The sequence below is a fragment of the Gracilinanus agilis genome, chromosome 2, assembly GCF_016433145.1.
Source record: "Gracilinanus agilis isolate LMUSP501 chromosome 2, AgileGrace, whole genome shotgun sequence".
Taxonomy (NCBI): Eukaryota; Metazoa; Chordata; class Mammalia; order Didelphimorphia; family Didelphidae; genus Gracilinanus; species Gracilinanus agilis.
The window spans coordinates 547,449,404-547,464,951 of NC_058131.1; the positions used below are offsets into that span (position 1 = coordinate 547,449,404).

General features: G+C 34.5%; 2 protein-coding genes across 2 annotated transcripts in view; one reads left to right on the top strand and one right to left on the bottom strand.

Moving 5' to 3' along the window:
- MYEF2 (myelin expression factor 2) overlaps positions 1–7,810 on the top strand; it is a 34,407-nt gene extending 26,597 nt beyond the window's left edge. Inside the window, exon 18 of the mRNA XM_044665188.1 lies at positions 7,635–7,810. Within this exon, the coding sequence (XP_044521123.1) occupies positions 7,635–7,798 (164 nt within the window). The 3' untranslated portion in view covers positions 7,799–7,810. The remainder of the gene's footprint in view (positions 1–7,634) is intronic.
- A 591-nt stretch (positions 7,811–8,401) lies between these two features.
- SLC24A5 (solute carrier family 24 member 5) overlaps positions 8,402–15,548 on the bottom strand; it is a 28,183-nt gene continuing 21,036 nt past the window's right edge. Inside the window, exons 6-9 of the mRNA XM_044665189.1 lie at positions 13,951–14,225; positions 10,718–10,924; positions 9,216–9,317; positions 8,402–8,737 (exon numbers count right to left, since the gene is read on the bottom strand). Of these exons, the coding sequence (XP_044521124.1) occupies positions 8,415–8,737; positions 9,216–9,317; positions 10,718–10,924; positions 13,951–14,225 (907 nt within the window). The 3' untranslated portion in view covers positions 8,402–8,414. The remainder of the gene's footprint in view (positions 8,738–9,215; positions 9,318–10,717; positions 10,925–13,950; positions 14,226–15,548) is intronic.

The window sequence follows — 15,548 nt, forward strand, 5'->3', positions numbered from 1 at the left end:
ATTGAGTAGGGGTGATATGGTCAGATCTGTGGTTTTCATGGATTAGAGTAGGAAAAGAGTTGAGGAAGACCAGTCAGAAAGAAAGCTGGATGATGGCCTGAACTGGTGTGGTTATATTGAGTGGAGAGAAGGGAACATATACAAGACCAGTTGTGAAAGTAGAAATGACAATTTTAAAATAGATTGAATATGTGGGGTGAATGCCAATGAGGAATTTTCATTGAGGTTGCAAGCTTGGGTAAGGTAATAGTGACTTCAATAATAATAAGAAAGTTAGGAAGAGGAGGGAAGCATTTGGGAGCATTATTTTCATGACTTCTCTTTTGGACATATTGAGTCTGATAAACCTATGAAACTTCTAATTCAAGATGTCTAAAGAGCATATATTAATGTATATACATATACATAAAATTATATCAGACAAATATAATTGGTTTCTTTATTTTCTGCATTTAAAAATGTTATTCTAAAAGCAGATCCATAGTTTTCAACATCTGCCAAAGGATTCATAACACAAAAAATTAGTTAAGAACTCCTGTCTAGAGGGAAAAGAAAGCCCAGGACAGAGCCTTAGTGGGGGCATAATGTGAATGATGAACTGTTCAAAGGAGTCTTGGGAAAGAACAATCAGACAGATAGGAGAAGAACCAGTAAAAAGCAATATCAAAAAAGTCATTATCCAGAAGGAGATGTGATAGGCAGAGAAATCTGGAAGAATGATGATTAAATCCATCAGTCAATAAATATTTGTTAAGTGCCTTCTGAATTCCAGGTTCTATGTTAGGAGCTGGAAATATAAGCACAAGGGCTGAGTACATATTCACAATGAGCTAAGTACACATGCAACATAAAATTAGTAAATGCATACATGTATGTTGTCTTTTGTATATATTTCTATACATTTTATTGATACTTTTTTCTGAATTATTTTCAATATCCTTCTTTCCCTCACTCTTAATATAAAATAAGTATAGTCAAGCAAAATAAATCCACACACAGTGGAATATAACTTCCATCTTCATTACTTTACTGAAATTGTTCTCTGTGAGATCATTAATGACCATTTAATTGCCTAATCTAAAGGCCTTTTTCTCAGTCTTTATATTCATTAATTTCTCAGTAGCAATTAAGTCACTTCCCTCTCTTCCTGCCTCTTTATGAAAAATCAATTTTCCTTTGGTTTTTTGATACTATACTACCTTGGTTCTTTCTCTTCTTTTATTTCTTTCTTCTTTACAGACTTCCTATTCTTTTCTGAATACCTAAATGTAGGCATATCCCTGGAGTTGATCTTTCTGTGTTCTACTTTGTTAACTTTACTTACTTCTATGACACCTCATATCCCTTTTACAAATAAATGAACTGTTCATCTAGTTTTCTAGCCCTGACCTTTTTTTCTGTGCTACAGACCTATTTGTCTGATTTTCAGTTATTTCCAGCATCTGTTTGTATGTTGATATTTCTTAATGCTTTCTGGATACTTCTATACCTTAATCTCAAGTTTTCCAAATAGAACTCAACTCCCACACCCTTCTCCATAGACATAGACTTAAATATGTTCTTCTTGATTTCCTTATTTCTATTCATGATTACCATTTATTCTGATCACCAGTTTATATATCTTATGATTCTCTATAATTCTTTCTTTACTCTTTTTTAAGTCTGATCATTTGCCAACTCCTATTAGTTCTGCCTTTGCAATGTTTCAATAACTTCTCCATTTCCACTGCCACCATTTTTTAATATTACTTAAACTATTAGAATAACCTTCTCACAAATCTCCCTGCCTCTCATTTTACAATCACCTAGCATTTATTAAGTTCCTACTATGTGCTAGACACTGTGCTAAATTCTGGGGTCATAGAAATGGCAAAAAAAAAAAAAAAAAAGCAATACCTACTCTCAAAGAGTTCATAGTCTCATGGTGGAGAAATACATACAACTACAACTAAGTACAAAAATGGAAAACTATATATGTCTTTAAAACTGAGTAGTTTCAGAAGGAAGGCACTAAGATTAAGGAGGCCTGGAAAAGGTTTATTACAGAAGGTAGAACTTAAAAGAATCTAGAGAAGCTAGGAAATAAAGATGGAAAGGAAAAAAGTTCCAGGCATAGGGGCCACAGCCATGAAAAAGCTTGATATCAAAAGATGAAATGTCATGTGCAGGAACAACAAGGAAGTTAGTGTCACTGAATCAGAGTATGGTGTAATAAGACTAGAAAGATGAAAAGGGCCTTTAAAGTAAAAAGATTTTGTATTTGATCTTACAAGTAATGGAAGCCATTGGAGTTTATTAAATAGGTAGGATGATATGGTTAGACTTGATCTTTATGAAGATGAATGGAAGATGGAATGGCATAGGGAGAAACTTGAGGCAGGGAATAATTAGCAGACTATTATCATTGTCTCCAAATGAGGTGATAATGAACAGTATAAGGGTGGTTGCAGTGTCAGAATAGGGGAATATAAGAGATGTTTCAAAAGGTGAGATGATAAGATTTGACAACTAATTAGATATGGAGTTAGAGTGAGAAAGAAAGGAGTCAAAGATGACCCCTAGATTGTAAACCCACACTAGGCTAGGAAAATAGTACCACCTTTATACTAATGGAGAAGTTAGGAAGAGGGAAGATTTTGGAGGAAAGACAAGGAGTTCAGTTTTGGGCATGTGGAGTTTTAGATATTTGCATAGAAATTATCACTGAAATCATTACAACTGATTAGATGAAATAGTATAGAGAAAGAAGAAAACAGGTCTCAAGATAAAGCCTTGGGAAACACCCATGGATAGTGGGTGTGATCTGGATGAAGAGCCATCAAAGGAGACTGAGGAGATAATAGGTAGAAGGAAGGAGCAGTATCAAGAAAACTTAGAAAGGGTGATGAATCATGTCAAATGCAGTAGAGAAGCCAAGAGGGATAGAAAAGAATGGAGAAAGGCCATTAAATTTAGCAATTGAGATCACTAGTAAGTTTGGTGAAAGTAGTTTTCTGTTGAATGATGAGGAGAAGCTAGACTTTAACGAGTTTAGAAGCAAGTGAGAGGAAGGGAAGTATAGGAACCTATTATAGCATCTAATCAATATTAGCACTTTCTTACTAGAGCACTTTCTCAAGGAATTTACCCAAGAAAAGGAGAGAGATAAATGACAATAGTAGAGATGGGCGGATGAGTTGAAGGTTTTTTGGGACATGGACATGTTCATAGACAATAGGGAAACAGCTAATAGGCAGGGTTTGAAGATTAATGAGGCAGTAAGGTAATAGTCTACTGAAGAAAGTAGGATTAAGTAGGATCATTTGTGTATGTTGAGAAATTTTCCTTGATGAGAAGGGCCATCTCTTCACGCGAAATGGGTAAAGAGGAGATAGTTGCAGAAGGTATCTGAGTAATGCAAGATAATGGCTTAGGAGGGAACTCTATATAAATCATCTCAATTTTTCAGAGAAATAAGAAGCAATGTTTTCAACCGAGAAGGGAAGGAAAGTTTGGGGAGTTTTAAGGAGGTATGAAAAGGTTTGGAAAAGCCACTTTGGGGGGTGGGTTAGTGAAATCAGTTAGGGAGGTATACAGAGGATTGTCAGTCCACAGTTAGGGCTTATTTGAGTTATGCAATTTAAATTTGTAATAAATTTGGTTAGCATGGTTTCATGATTTTCTCCAGCTTCATTCAACAGTACTTGAAGGCAATATATAGGGGGAGAAATGCAAAACTGGAACTTAATAGGGCAAGAACTTCAGTAGGATAAAGGGGCAAAAGTCTTGCAAAAAGGCATGTTAGCATTGAACTGGTTTACCAAGGGTTCAGGGATGAAAAAGGAAGAGTGTGTAGCAACTGCAGGAGTAGTAGTCTGGAAAAGACCTGAGATGAGGAGAGATTGGAAGTTGTGGTGAGAACAAAGGACAGGATTTGGAACTGCAAGGTCAAGGGAGAGGTAGAATTACAACAGATTATGATCAGATAACAGAATTTAAATTTAATGAGTCTGAATGTGGAACACTTGTGGATGATGGCAAAATAAAGGATATAAACCTCTCTGTGTATAGTTGTAGTGGAGTAAAGAAATCGGTCATGGGAAACTAATAATTTGCAGAATTGTGTGTTTAGGTTATTTGAGAGTATCAATATGAAGCTTGAATTGACATCCCCTTGAATGATGGCAAGATCTACATTCTTAATGCAAGATTAATTTTTCTAAATCATGACCCATTTGGAAGTTGGAGGTAGGGTGTGCTTGCCTGCTTAAAAAACCTTTCAGTTGTTTTTTACTGCAAGTAGTCTCATAAATATTTGTCGAGTGCCTACCATGAAAAGACAGTATGCTTGATGTAAAATTTGTGGAAGATAGCAAATCTCTTAAGATCTCATAGCCTCTTTCAGGAAATATAGACACAAAGAAGGATAAGATATTATACAAAAAAAGGTTTTAAATAACACGGGTAAGTATGGTTCAGTGGATAAAGACAAACAGAAGTTAAGTGATTTACCCAGAGTCACATAGCTAATAAGTGTCTGAAGTTGGACTTGAATTCAGATCTTTCTGATTCTAAGCCTAAGGTTTTATCTACAGAGCCACCAAGCTACCTAATCATATTACTACCACTTCACAGATAGAAATGTTTATACAAGGATTTTCCACCTTCTTAAAATTTTGCTCATAATATGAGACAAGGATATAAGAGAGAAAGAGATAGAAAATGAGAAAAATGTTTAGAATTTGAATCCAAAAGATAAGGGAAATTTTGTTTTGGAGGTTAAAAGTAATTACCTAAGAACTAGGCAATGGGAGTTAAGTGACTTGCCCAGGGTCACACTAAGAAATGTCTGAGACCAGATTTGAACCCAGGACCTCCCCTCTCCAGACTTGATCACTCAGCCACTCCGCTGCCCCTGCTTATATCTTTATAAGTCAGAGAACTACTGTAATGAGTGACAATTCCTAAGAGTAATTAGTAATTAGCAAGCCTAAGAGTAGTTAGAGCTATAATAAAGGGGTGGGGAGGAAGCTACAGGTCTTGAAATGAAGTGACACATCAGCCTCTGTAGCTGATGAATGTGCCCAGAAGACTCCTTTACAATCATAGAAACATAGATATTTCTCATCTATATCTCTTAAACCTTTTCTAATTTAATTGTCATTCCTTCAAATAATCATTTTGGATAAATAGAAAATTAATTTTTACTCTTTTTTTTGTATTTCAGTTTTAATTACTTAGGTAGCACATTTGGAGACTAACTTTTAAAATGTTTTTATATATAATTTTATGTTTCTTGATGTTTAAAAGAAGGTAATTTTTAGTATTGTTTTCAGTTATTATAAATCTAATATTTTCAGCTACAGTGAATTAATTAGGCTCATGTGGGCTAGCCTGGGACATCATTCCTTTTATTCTTCCTGATTGATTCTCATGCGTGGTATAACAGCATTCTAGATCTTTTCTTGATTCAAGACATCTACTCCATCTACCCTTCTTAAGTCAAGGGCCTCAGTTAGACTTCACTGAAAAAATTGAGGACACTCATCAAGAGTTTCTCTTCCCCAATTCCACCTCCTCTTTAGCATGTGCTGCCTCCTGATTCTATCTCATAATAGCTTGCTGCTTTAGCTAGGTTAGCTTGTGTGCCCTGTGTGTCTTCATTGGTAGAGCTGACTGGCCCTTTCTCCACAAAAGTTTGCTTTCCCCAGCTGTTGGCCATGAGGGAATAAGATTGATGTGGGAGGAGGGGATGGTGCTAGCATTCATAGGGATCCTGTGCCTATCTACCTGTTGGTGGCAATCAGTCAGCTTATGTCACTGGTGATGATGAGAGTTAGGCCCCCACTGCACAATGATTTATCCTCTTATTGGTTGCTCTTGAAATTGAGCAAGTCTGATAGTTTGGTGGACACTGCCATTCCCAAGGTTTTGGGGTTCAGGATCTTTTCAACTTTTCATTAACCATTGACCACTTACTTGCAACCATAAAACATACCCATACCTTCCTCATTCTTTAAAAAACCAACAAACTTCACTTTACTGTGTCATCTCTCAACCTGTCATCCTATATTTTACCTCTTTTTTCATAGCCAAACTAATAGAAAAACTCGTCTATGTTTGCTGCTTCTACTCCTTCTCCCACTCACTTCTCAGTCCTTCACCACTTAATAGACATTGCTTTTTCTGAAAGGCCAACAATGATATCTTTATTGTTCTTTTTCTCAGTTCTCATCCATCTTGACCTTTCTGCAAGTGTTTGACACTGTTGAGCAGCCTCCTTCTGACTACTTTTTCAAACTTCATTTTTTTTAAACATTGTTCTGTAATGGTTCTCTTCCTACCTTTTGGGCTGATTCTTCTGTTTCTCCTTTGCAAGTTCATTATCCATATCCTTTCCTCAGCTGCCCTATGTATGTGGTAGTATTCCAGTTCTCTGTTGTATGCCCTCTCTTTTCCTTATAATTCTTTCTTAGCTTTCTTGTCAACTTCCATGGATTCAGTTATTATTCCCACGTATATGACTCCCAAATCTACCTTATCATCTTCATTTGATACTAAAGTTTTGAACAAATCATCTCTCTCCAAGGCCCCAGTCTTGTACATTTCCATGATAGATAATTAATGTTTATTGATTTAGTGACCTACTATTTATAAAATCATTTCTGTGGGAAATTATGTTTTTTGATGCCCACGTTTCAAAAGCATTTTTTGAATACAATCTGTCTTGAGTTGAAAACTAGATTGACTAGACTTAGACTCTAGGTCTGACTGAGTGTGGCATCTGTTTTCTCATACCACTTTATTAGTAGAGTGCAGATCTGTGGAAGAGACAAGTTTCTGACCACTAATTGAAACGAAGGAGAGCAAAAAATGGTAGCCTCAAGAAAAAGAGAATTGATGACCCAGGACACTACATTGTTCATATCATGACTAAAGAAATTAAAAGAAAAAGATCTTTATAGACCTTTGAAATAAAGTTTGAACAAGCCAGTTTTTAGGAATAACAAAGTATCCCATAATCTGGAATCAACAAGACTTGTCATTTCAGTATGTTACATAGCTAATAATTAGAGAGAATGTCTTGCTCTATGATTTAGTTACTAGAATAAAATTTATTAGCCTTTGGTGACCTGGAAAATAAACTTTTCAGACCCTGTCACCTAAATGTATATTTTGAAATTTGAACCTGGAAGATTTCATAACTAGAAGGGAAGAGAGAGAAATCATGGTAAATAGTTATAAATTAAAATCCTTTTTAAAAATTTAATAACTTAATTTCCTGTCTTTTCTCTCCGAAGGGCCTCAGCAATTACTTCTTTTGTCTCTGAATATTCAGGAGTTGGCCCACAGTGGAAGATAAAAATCTCTCTGTCTCTGTCTCTCACTTTCATATTTTCTCTCATTCATTTTCATGCTGGAAATATACTGAAACATACTGAAATAGTTCCAGAATTGTTCTTTTAAATTCCTAATTTCAGGTGAAGAATCTGTTTTAAATATAAAACCTTCTCTGAATAATTCTTCCTTGGGCTATTGTTTAAAAACCACTAGTGTTAAACGTATTTAATTTACTTATGATATTCAAACCTTATATCAATGAAATAAAGCCCTTTTGATTTGACTCTAGTAATTGTACAATTTTGCTTTTACAGGTCATGTAATGTTTGCTGAAATAAAAATGGAGAATGGAAAGTCAAAAGGCTGTGGAACAGTCAGATTTGACTCACCAGAATCAGCGGAAAAGGCCTGTAGGATTATGAATGGCATAAAAATCAGTGGCAGAGAAATTGACGTACGCCTGGACCGTAATGCATAATTTCAAACTACATTCAGAACATTCCTACACATATTTAGCTTCTCCATCCTAGTAAAAAGTCATTTTAGTAACATTGTATGCTTAAAGAAGCTGTAAAAATGAACTTAAATCCTTACCAGCCTTTTAACAGTATAGTGTTAAAATATACTGTAATTCTTGCTAACAAACTTGAGTTTTAGTTTTTAAAGACAGTGGCTCTGGTCATTCAGTTTAAATGAATGATTATACTGTTTTTAATGATAAGCCATTTCCCCATTGTTACTTTCATTACTACATAGTGGGATTTGTTTAGTGTTCAGATTTCCCCAGCTTGTACCTACTTTATTGTAAGGTAAAAAATAGATGTTTTTCCAGAACTTCAGTTTTCTATATGCAATGTAGTCATACTTTAACTTGAAAAGAAGGGCTCAGATAAATTAGGTTGTGATTTTGTTTGTTTAAAATTAGTTTTATGCCATAGTTCAGAATTATTGTAAATAAGTTTTACCAGCCTAAAGGGAGTTTGGGATGTTTTTTATTCGATTAAATGAAATGAATCTCTCCTGCTCCCTACCCCCTCATTCCCTTACACCTCTGGCCCAAATAGGTCATTTTACCTCTGTAACACTAGTAAAGATCAGTCTCCACAGCCCCTTATTTTATTGTTTCCTATAATTCCAAGTTCATATAGAACTGATAATGTAGCAAGCACCAAGTACATTACTAGACAAACTACCCCCAACTTCTTGTCTAGTTTCCAGCCATTCAAGTGAATAGCTAGAAAAAGAAAAACAATGGAAAGAATGAGAGAAATAGCCGTGTAAGTCAATCCACTGCTGTTAACTTTGACAGGAGCCGATGTATTTGTGAATGCAGTTTGAATAAACCATGGAGCACCCAAACACAACATATCAAACACATTGGATCCTACAATGTTAGACATAGCCATATCTCCTCTACCTGCAAAAGAAAAAGAGCATGTTGTTGAAATGTGCACATTAAGTAATGTTTTATTAATAAGCTGCTTCATCAGTTACACTGGATACTTTTTTTCTGTTTTGGAAAACTTGTTTTAGAGCAGAATTCTTACTGAATTTGTATTTGCTCATTTGTTTTTAGTTAGTATTTAAAGAATTAACATTTATTTATCAAATAGTAATTATCTTTATTTATTAAACAATTTTCTTAGAATATGTAGATTACTTGTTTTTAATTTTAATTTAACACACTTAAGCTTTAAGTACATTTTTCAGGTGAATTTAATTCTTTACAGTTCAGGTTTAGTGAACTTAAGCTGCTAAAATTGTCACTTTTCTTCCTCTTAATTTACTTTGTCTGTGAAGTACATTGAGGAAATGAATTATTTTTACAAATGTCTTTTCCCTGTGCATGTGAGCCAGCTTAAGGAATGGGTATAAAAACCTGAACCAGTTCTTACCTTTTCTCGCAACCAACACGCTTGCAACAGTGTCTGGTATGCTTGTTCCTGCTGCTAATAATGTAAGGCCCATTACTGTATCTGGAATTTCCAGTGTTTCTCCTATAGGTGACAAAATACTGATTAAGTGACAAAACTCATGATGATTTTAGACACCAATTTGTTCATTAACTATTTTGTAAAGAAGCATTTTCCCTGGACAAAACTATTTAGGTTGCAATACCAATTTGTGCTCAGTCATATTTTCAGCAGTTCTGTTTAACAGAGTTTGGAAACTTTATGGACCTTTAGGTGGTACTGTTAAGGATATTTATCAGCTGAAATTCCACTACTGAGTGATTCACTTTGCTTGTGCCCTGACAGAAGTTGTGGATGGCATTCATTATTAGAGACCTTTATTTTAATCGGGGGCTCTAGCTTTTAAAAATAAACATTCTAAGGAGACCACTTTTTTTTTCTTTAGATCATTTTGGTATCATTGTAGTTTTAGTCAGGCTTGACAGCTATTTTTGAGCTATACAAATAATTAAAAATATGAGTTTTAAAAAAAAAGTCACATGAAATAATGAACTCTATAGTAATGCACTCTGGGAAAGCATGTGAACTCGTTCCCCACAGAAAAGAAATAGGGCTCTATTAAAGTCTTCCTAATACAAGGTCCAAATTTTTTTTATATTCCTGTAAATTTTGATGTCAGCTGATTGTTAGTTTTTCAGAAATGTAATAGTTTTAGGAAAGGAACCAGAGGGAAGTAGTTACTGTAAGAATTGCTTCTTTTGTGTTACTTTGAATGAAAACTTGCTTTAGAACCAATTTTTTCTTGTGTATGATGCCAATTAAAACAGTTTAACTAGAAATGTAGTTTGTTTATTGGAAGCTCATATATTTATGTTGGAATCAATTTTTTAATATTCACTCATTTTTCATTCCATCTTCTTATATGTTCATTTTATATTTTGGTAAAGCTACTCTTAATTCTTGTTTGTGAGATTGAAGACTGATATAACATTTGATTCTAAAATTCCTTCTGTGAACTAGCACATTGGCCTAGGCACTACATATTGTATGAAAAAGATAACACTTCCCAATGTTCTGCCCTTTCCTTAAATAATAGTATAAAAAGGAATTCAGTATAGAGAGTTTGTTTTGGACCCTCTCTGAGGGAACTGAGTTACTGGAGTAACAGACTATAATGGGCCCACAGGATGGAATTCTACAGACTGTTAGAGTGAGGTGGCAATATAGTTCATAAACTTAGATAATGTCATTGTAAGTCATAGCATTAAACTCTATCCTTGCTGAAGTAGTAAACACTTCACTAAGCATCTTTAATAAACATAAAATCTTTGTTCTTACCTTAAGTGAGGCTAAAATTTAACAGGCACATAACCTAATCTAAAAATTCTGTATCTCAATGTCCTCAGCTGTAAATTGAGGGGAGAACTGTAAGGTCTCTTCTAGCTCTACTCTTTACACCTGAATTGCATACTCAGGATACATACCAGTTATTGTGACCATCCAAACAAGAACATAAGTAAATGCGGAAATCCATACTGCAGCCATGATAAAGGTTATCATGAAGCACTTTTTCCAAAACTTTCTTCTGCAGTCTGGGATTGTTAGGAAAAGTAATGTAATAATGGGCAAGGTTAGAACCCAAAAAATTCTTTTCAAGTCGGCCTCAGGCATGCTGAAAACACTTGGAGGATCTGTTACAAAGGAAAAGTTAGAATGATGTATATATTTCCTCAGCCAGTTAAAATTTGAAATGTACATTAAAAAAGCCATATTGCTGTAATTAAATTAAAACTTAGGGACAGGACACATTCAACATTTGAATACTAAGTTACTAATAATTTGGGCACAAACATACTTTTAGAGTAGAAGACAGAACATTGCAAACAGACTTGTTCCCTTTCGCTGGTCTTTTACTCTCTGAAACATGTCAGGGAAATCACTAGATATAGTGGAGTGATCATTTTTTTTTTACATTCTTACCTCCTGACTTAGAATCAATAGTATTGGTTCCAAAGTAGAATGGTAAAGGGTAGGCAATTGTTGTTAAGTGACTTTCCCAGCTAGGAAATGTCTGAGACCTGACTCCGTCTACTGAGCCACCTGACTACTGTTGGAAATGATAATGAAGGAAGTTTAGTTAGTCAACTCACAAATATGTGAATTTTCTACAATCATTTTTTTTCTTGGAATAGTTTTATTTCTACCGTCTAGCATAGCACTAGGCAGCATGCATGTAGAATAAGAGGTTCCAGAGTTGAAGGGCCTCAGAGATAATATAGTTCAGTTCCTCTGTTGGATTAATGACTAGACTAAAATTCTAAAGAATTAGAACTTAACCCATGTTACATAAGTAGGAAATGGAAGAAACAAGATTCCATCTTGAATGCTTTAACTCCAAAGCTAGTGATTTGTGACATAGCGTCTGATGGCCTAATTTTAATAACCTAAATAAAACTTAGACTTTTAAATAAGTTGTTTCAAGAAAGTCATATTACTTTCCAAAGGCAAATAGAATAGGATTTTTGTATTTACCTTCACAGTCATCTCCATGGTTTTTGATAATTGATTAATTCTAAGAGATAACCTTAAGAAAACAAGAATTCATGTCTTATGTTAATGTATAAACTGAGTGTTACTCAAAAGAACTTGTTTCTTTAAGGCTGTGGAAGACAATGGTAATTTTGCCCTAACTAAAAATGAAAGTTGTGTGATATTTGCAACAATTTGTACACATCTATTAGGTTCAACTCTAATTATGATGTACTTTAAAAAATCATCATGAGGATCTCAGTGCCCTGACAAGAGAGGCAGTATAATCTAATTCAGCGGTGTCAGACCCAAATGGAAATAGGAGTCACTAAATCATGTAAAAGGATTCTTGCTATCTGCATATTGTCTTTGTTTTAAAATGTAATGCTTATCTTAATGTGTTTTATTTTTATCTTGTTAAATAGTTCCCAATTACATTTTTATCTGGTTCAGGACACATGAGATTGTTGTGGTCTTGTGTAATGGATAGGTGGCTAGTTATGGAGACATAGGTTCAAGTCATACCCCCCCCCAAGAAATACTGACTCTATGAGCAAGAACAAATCACTTCACTTTTCAGTACTACAGGCAAACAGCTCTACTAAGTTACAGAGATATTTCCAATCTATACTGTCAAAGTGAATTTTCCCACCAGAGGAATTCTCAAGTCTTGCCACCCCTTAAAATAACAGCTGTTTTAATTAGTTTTCAAAATGATGTTCTACATGAACTAGCCAGTCAATGCCACTATAGTGAATGACCTTTAGATGTATCCTGCTTATTTCAGAAAGATAGAAATTTACACTTTATTCCCCACAAAGGAGTGCCTTTGGGGTGCTTTATTTGTATTGAAACATAAAACAATATAAGATCTCTTGAAATCTTGGAATTCAGAATAATTGAAACTGGTGATAATCCCAAGAACCAAAAATACTATTTTGGAAAGACTTTCCCCTAGTTTAGTTTTTTTTTAAACCTAGATTTTAGTATTGCTATAATGATGATGTACCCATGTAAAAACTTATTTTAAAGCATTTTATAGGTTTTATATATGTTATTTTCATTTTTCACTGATTTTTTTTCATTAAATTTATAATCTAGTTCTTAATGCGCAAGCTCATACGTAAATGACTTAAAACAAAAATCTCCTAAATCTCTTGCCTCTCACACCCATTCATTTGGCCAAGTTCTGCTGATTCTGTCCATAAACCTTTGAAATATATTTGTGATTGAATCATTTCCTTTCCCAGTTTTGGCATTTTAATTCAGACCTTCATTACTTTGGGCTTGCACTATTTGTAGTAGCCCCCTAATTGGTCTTTATCCTCTACTCCATTTTAAGCACAATATTGATCATATCACTAACCTGTTCACAAATCTCCAATGAATTCCCCTGGTCTACAAAATTAAGGCTGACCTAAGTCTGAGTCTTAAGTTCTCTCTGTTCTAATATCATGTTCATATCTTATTTTTTAAGTCTTTGCTTTCATGTATGTTACACTCCACTCAAACTAGGTTATTCTCTATTCCATGAACACACTTCACCCTTTCCCACCTCTAAGTCTACTCATTCCTTTCTCTTAACTTGAGTATCTTTCTCAGCCCTTAACCAATTCATAGCCTTTATCCCCCATCCTTTAATACTCAAATCAAATGGCACTTCTTTCCTGAAGTCTCCCAGGATTCCCAAGCAAAGATATAATCTCTGAATTTGCATTATATTTTATATCCCTTCTTTTAAAATAGTCTTCACCTTGGAATTCGTCTGTGTATTTGTCATCTCTACTCAATTTTAAACTTTAAGAGCAGGGGATGTCTTATTTATATTTATAGTCCCCACAGCATAAGAGATCCGTCTTCATCCTAATCTTATTCAGTTTTTAATTCATCTCTGTCTACTGGCTCAATAAGTAGTTCCAAAAATGACTGTAGAGGAATATAGCAATTATTCATATTTATGTATTCTATACATAATAAAAAGAATACACTCTAATGGTTCTTTGGGTAACCAATCTTGTGCCATTAGGTTATGCATTACCAACAAAAAGCTACTGAACGAACTTGGTCATTTTATGTGAATGAAAAAATAAAAGGCCTGTTCACTTTACATTTTGAAATCACATTCTGTATAAGCTTATACAGTGAATATGGTATTAAGATTAGAGGAGGGTGGGAAGGTACCTCTTACCTTCAGAAACCTCATTAAATCCTTGTAAACTCGTAGACAACTGTGAGTAATCAGAGTCTTCATGAAAAATCCCACTATCGGTTCTTGATTGTCGACGGATGAGTGGACGATCTTCCCACCCCATCAGTGGCTCTTCAGCTTGTCCTTCAATAGCTTTAGCCAAACAGGTACAGCAGGGACTGCATTTCTTCATGATATATTGATTAATTTTAATATCAAAACATAGCACCAAAACATACACTCCATATATCAAAATCAGCACGGCTCCTTCATACCTATAAAAAAAAGGCCATGACTTATTTTTGCATTACTTAAAGACATTCAAGAAATAACCCATTAATTTTTAGTTTGTTTTAAAATTGTGTTTCTTCTGTAAGTGCAATATGGTAATACCTGGACATGTATTAAAATGAAGTTGTGTTTATGTCACACAAGTAGTTAATTAGGGGAAACTGCTTAATAAACATTTAATATGCACTTGTTTGGTCAAGCACTGTGTTAGGCATTAGAAATACAAATACAAAAAAAAAAAGGAAATAATCCATACTTTCAAGAAGATTGGGGAGGCAACTCAGACCATGTTTAGATGTAAATATATAGAAAATAAATGCAAGATAGAGAATGAAAATCCTGGCATTAGGAAAATCCAAAAAGGTTTCATCATAAAAGGTAATGCTTAAATTGTATCTTGAAGGAAGTGAAGAGGGGGTGCATACTTAGAATGAGTAATAGATGGTACAAAGGCATAGAGATGTAAAGTGGTGTGTGCTTTGTGTAAGAAAAAGAAGTGCACATTGGTTAGCCCAGAGAGTAGATTTAGGAAAATAATGTACAATTAAACTTGAAAAAACAGGACCAGATGGTGAAGGGTTTTTTTAAAAAAAAAAACAACTAAAATTTATATTTTATCCTAAAGGCAATAGTGAGCAACTCAAGTTTACTAAATAAGGGAGTCACATACTCAGATCTACATGTCAGTAAAATTACTGGCAACAGTGTGGAGAAGAGTTTAGAGAGGACATGGCCTTGAGGCAAAATGACTTAAGAAATTGTGATATTCTGTCTAGATGGGAGTTGAAAGGACTGAACTTAGATGGTGGCTCTTTGAGTAGACAGAAAGGACCAAATACGACACATTGTGAAGATAGAAATTGCATGATGGGGCAATTAAGTCTACATATGGAATGAGGTAGCATGAGGAAATAAAGATAATGCTGAGGTTAATTTGTGACCCAGAAGATTAGAAAAATTATGTTACCTCTGACAAAAACACAATAGTTTGAAAGTAGAGTGGGTTGGGGGATGAATTCTTTTGAACATTCTGATTTTTAGATGCCTACAGGACTTGCTATCTTGAGATGTCCAGTAGGCAGTTGAGGATGCAGGACTAGAACTCGAGAGAGTGACTAGCTTAAAACTGCCCTAAGACTTCTGAGATCTAGTAATATGTGAGCCATCTGCTTAGAGATGATAATTAAACCCAAAGGACTAATGAAGTCAGATTGTAGAGAAAAGGGGGCAGATTAGAGAAAGAAAAGAAATGCTTTAAATGTTAAGGTATAGAGATTCATTTCTCACTTACTTCCTTGATTAAATTT